This window comes from Garra rufa, chromosome 1, assembly GCF_049309525.1.
Source record: "Garra rufa chromosome 1, GarRuf1.0, whole genome shotgun sequence".
Lineage (NCBI taxonomy): Eukaryota > Metazoa > Chordata > Actinopteri > Cypriniformes > Cyprinidae > Garra > Garra rufa.
In genome coordinates, this window is record NC_133361.1 from 102,822,351 (window position 1) to 102,827,720 (window position 5,370).

General features: G+C 35.8%; 1 protein-coding gene across 1 annotated transcript; it reads right to left on the reverse strand.

Moving 5' to 3' along the window:
- Window positions 1–911: 911 nt before the first annotated feature.
- LOC141341103 (uncharacterized) lies at window positions 912–5,075 on the reverse strand. The gene is made up of 2 exons (XM_073846251.1): window positions 2,375–5,075; window positions 912–1,998 (listed from the first exon to the last, which is right to left on the reverse strand). Exons 1-2 carry the CDS (start codon window positions 2,959–2,961, stop codon window positions 1,698–1,700), a joined length of 888 nt encoding a protein of 295 aa, XP_073702352.1. The 5' UTR covers window positions 2,962–5,075; the 3' UTR covers window positions 912–1,697.
- Window positions 5,076–5,370: the final 295 nt, after the last annotated feature.

Here is a 5,370-nt window from a genome sequence, read left to right on the forward strand (position 1 = left end):
GTAGCTTTTGCAAACTGGAAGTATAAGCACTATTTTCCCTCGCTGAGGTGAAAGGCAAAATTATTTAAGTAACGTGCAATTTATGCCCAGTTAAAAAGAGTCTCTCTGCGTCGGTGACAAGTAATACTAATCTATAGAAGCACCTCGTCACGTGCCGCCACAAAATTAGTGGCTAAGAACGCAGGTGATAACGATATTTAAAGTTCTAAATCATCTATTGTGCTTTATTGTTCCACTATAGTAATGATAATATTTCTAATAATATGTTGAATTTGATAGTTGTCTCTCACGTTTTCCCACAACAACATTAATATAGTGTAGACTAGTGTACACTGTTTTATATTTATTTTACAGTTATATTAAATTATATATTTTTAAGTAACGCAATAGTTACTTTGCCTGGTAATTAGTTACTTTTATAATGATGTAACTCAGTTACTAACTCAGTTACTATTTGTGAGAAGTAACTAGTAACTGTAACTAATTATTTTTTTTAAAGGTATTTGCCCAACACTGGCCTTCAGTGTGCATTGAACAACCACACATAAACACATATTATATTGCTATTTTATTGTATTTGACTGTAGATAGATTTATGAGTGAAGTTACCAACACAATAGATTGGCCGTAACACACTCACCCATTTTAGTATCACATTCCCTCTCTCTCTCTCTCTCACACACAAAAAAGCAAAACAAAAAAATACCTCAGGTCTGAGTTTTAGATTTATGGTATTCTATTTTTTTTTTAATTCTTATTTAAACAATATTTACATATATAAACACTCATGTACATACATAAACACACAAATATATATATATATATATATATATATATATATATATATACATACAGCATTATATGTATTGTATTATTTATAGTTATTTACACTAAACAATATTTGCATACACTACATTTATACAATATATACACTTATCCATATATCTATCTATACATATATATATATATATATATATTACATTTTTTGTGTTATGTATTATGAAATTATATAATAAAATATGTAAAGGAAACACTGTCTTACTTTTGTCTGTTGATTAGAGGTATACAGAACAGAATGTGAAATCCATAGTATTTACAAAAGTATATGTACAATATTTACAGGTGACAAACCATTAGACTCAATGGCTCCATGCCTTGACAAGTGGTCCACATTGATAGTTAACAAGCAAACATGCCACTGTAAACAGTTGGTTCATGCTACCAGAAATGGACAATGGGATGACTGTGTCAAACAACTTGTGTTCCTTAATGCGACGGATAAGACGTTCGACATGTACCCTGAGCCTAGCCACAGACTGCGTGTGTGTCACTTCATCAGCTGACATTTGTTTTCCTTTGGTCAGAAAAACAGGCCGGTGGATTTTACATGGCACTAGGCTATCAATTAGAAACCCCTTATCCACCATGTTGGCCATGTCAGGGGTAAGAAGGTTAATGATCCCTGACTGTTTGAAAGGCTCCCGGTCACTAATAGACCCTGCATACAGTGTAGAAACAAATGTTATTGCACCATGAGGTGCCATTCCTACTAAGGCTTTGAAAGTGCAGTGAGACTTGTAATTTGAAAAGACCTCACTTTGTAGTAGCAAAGAGGAAGGTGTTTGGCAGCGGATCTCTGTGCAGTCCAGGATAACCTGTGTGTCTCGAAATTGATGGACTTCTTCTGGCAGATGGGCTCATACTTGCTCTTTTGTCATCCAAATGCACACTGACCCCAGGACAAAGTAGAGGAAGTTGGCCCAGGTTGTTATGATGCGGCTTACAGTAGTCTGATGTACTTGAAACCGATGACCAAGGTCCTTTTGCTTGAGGCCCAAAGCAAGATGCATCAAGAACAAGAAGAACTCGTCTATTGCAGGAAGTGCCCGAGTGTTTCCAGGCTCCTTGAAGACTTTGGAGCTGGTGACACGAATCATCCTGTGAGTTGCCGGTTCAATCAGTTCCCAGAAGGCCATCAGGTGGTTATATGTTGCAAATCTGTTAAGAAAGAAACATGCATTGGTTCTCACATCATGGCATAACATACATACACATAGCTTTGTAGTAGGTTTCCAGTTTAGGAAATAGGAATGCTGAACTAAAAGTGACTGATACAAAAATCTTGCCATATTGAGTCATGACAACTATGAAATTCGGTATGTATGATTAAACTAACTCTGGTTGCTGTTGAAGACAATAGCTAATGTTCATACTTATAATTATGTTAGCCTACATTGTTATTACTTTGATCAGTGTAACTAGCCTACTTTTAGCCAACTCCAATCATATTTATCAGAAACGTGAACTAGTTGTTTTCAGAACAATGGCAACGCTATTACAAATGCTTACCACAGGCAATATAATCTTAACTTACCTTGTATAAAAGCGTATGTCCTCATCGGACCCAGCAAATCTCTTGAGACCAAAGCGGTGTATGGTCTTTGTTTGCTCCAACTGCTTCCGTAGATCTTCGATCTCCCTTTTTAACTCCTGGTTTTCATGTAGAAACATGTCCACAGCTGCAGCTTCGGGAACTGAACAATAATCATGTCCAGTCCTCTCCACATCAAAGTCCATATCGTCTTGGTCTACGTCCGAGCCAGGATCAGGGGTCAGCGGTCTCTCTCGACGTTCCCAAACACTCAACCTCGGCGGCTCCTCCTGGTAATGATTCCACTCAAACAGTGTAGGGAAAACACCTTTTTTCAGACGTTTCAGACGAGTCCCATCCATAAAGTCATCAGGTCTGAAATGAACGCTACACACCTTTGTGTTTTTATTGACTTGGAAGTCATCTCTCCTGATCTGAACGATCCACTTTTTTCTGAGATCCTTTTCCACTGGAAATGAATGGAAACTCAGAGTCGAGTTGTATATTGCCGACACAACGCACAACGGCACACAACAATGTTCCGATCTAGGTCGCATTAGCTTTTGGTATCGGAAAACCTTTTTCTCCATGGTTAAGCTGCCAAAAACTAGAGATAAGAACAACTACAAATGTTAGTCGCTGTTAAGTTTCGCGCCATAAACAAGGTTAGCGTCAGATGTACGGAACCGGCAACTGCTAGCCCAGTAGAGAGCGTAGTCGGAAACACGTCACAATCCCCGCTGCATAGAGCCTATTGCACTGATGGAACAACAGAAGGAGGAGAATGGATATCCGGGAGGAGGATGATGAACAGAGTCCAAGGTGGAGACGATGGAGGGAGGAGCCTGTCTCTGTATGTCCTTGTGTCTCCTTCCCTTTCTCAGGGAACAAGGGTTGTAGTTGTAACCCGAATCAGTGATGTTAAAAATGCTAACAATGTCCTTTATTGTGTTCCAACCAAAAAACTGCACTTCCTGTGAGATCTCTTTTCAATTCATGATATACAAATGTGAAGTTCTTACAGATCTGGCCATTTAAAATGCGCGCGGGAAGTAAAGTGGTCTCGCGTGACGCCGGTGTATTCCAAAGGAACACGGAAAATACAATGACATAGGAAAGACATGATCAGTAGGGGGCAGTCATGTAACGCACTGGACTGGAGCAGGCTGAAAACATTGCTGCAAAATAAAAGGTACGGTAACCTGGAGGGGACACCTTCGGTTCACTTATGTTTGTCGTGGCCACACAAATGAATTCCTAGGAACGTCATATTACTTTTTGTCATTGCCACGAGATATTAATTCCTGGGAATGTCATATTATGTCGTGGCCACAAGATTATTTTGTCGAGGTAACGACATCCTTATGTTTAATGCATAAACAAACCTGCGTAACCATAACCCAGGATTATCAGAGATAGGTTTATTAATATTTTTTATTTTGAGTTAAGAAATGTTTTTATTAATTGTTATAGAAATTAATGCAATATTAACTTATATATTAACAATAGGCAATGCTGTATATGCGAATGTCTGTGCGCGATGTAGACAGCATTCAAAAGTTTATCAAGAATTTATTACATATAAGTACTTCAAATTAAATAGCCATGCAAGAAACATTTTATGCATCCTTAAGTCTTATCCATTAATTGATCCTTTTTTTCTGTAATAAATGTATTATTCGTTTATATTCAGTATGTCCCCCTTAATTTCGATCTCTTAACATTCCGAATCTAAATGATAAATGCTGACATGCCATGAAAGCTTTGATTATACTATATGGCATATATTCATTTTTAGTCTAATTATAACCTATATAGTGTTTCATTGTCGAGTGAATCATTCACGTTCCATTTGTAAATCGTATGGTCACACACGGGCATTAATACAATCATAAAGTCAAAACTTTATTGGCATAATTGTAGTTCACAATATTTGCTAAATATATGCCAAATAGCATATATAAAGTTATTTAGGTTAAGCGATTCACAATAAAGAAAAAAGTAGATAGCTCTAAATCACTTATTATTTATTCTTATTATAGGTTGTTATTATTATTTCAATACCTGGTTAGGGCTATTTATTTTTAACGCCTGACAATTATGCCAATTACGTTTTGACTTTTTGATTGTATTTATCCCCGTGTGTGACGATACATGATGTTTTCATTTACAAATGAAACTACGTGAATGATTCATTTCTCAGTAAAACAGTTTAATATTTATATAGTCTAGTCTGTTAATTAGACTAAACAAAATAAAATATGTTCAATTCATATTTTATATGTTCAATTCTTTAGTTAAGAGAAGGAATGTAGGCCTATTTTACTGTGTGACGATAAATTATTTCCAAATGAAACTACGTGAATGATTCACTCTTCAGTTATTTGTCTATTAGTTAGACTTAATAAAATACAATATATGTTAAATTTAACCTTTAAACTGCATTCCAGTAAAAACCCCAGTCATAGCACCTTTACAGTATCATTTACATTCAGAATGTTATGTAACGAGATCAAAATGAAGGAAAAAATAACGAATACAAACGAATAATACAAATATAATGGGAAAAAAAGAAGGTCAGTCAATGGACAAGATTTTGGGATGCATGAAATGTTTCTTGCAGGGCTATTTAATTTGAAGTAGGCCAATGTAATACATGTAAACACTTGTGAAAGCTGTCTACATTGCGCACAGACAGCATTAGCATATACAGCATCGCCTGTATAATTATTTAATATTGTATTAATTTCTATAACAATTAATATAGGCAAACAATTTCTTAACTCAAAACGAAATATCTCAAATAATTCTGGGTTACTAATGTCACGCAGGTTGGTTTATTCATTAAACTCGTGGCCACGAGAAATGCATGTTGAGCAAAAATACATTTCACGAAAATAATATAAAGATTACAAAACAAAGAAAACAAATGGAATGAGGGATATGCTTTAAAGTTCACGTAAAAGCCAAATATTAAGCGGCATCCTTCATGTTTTCTT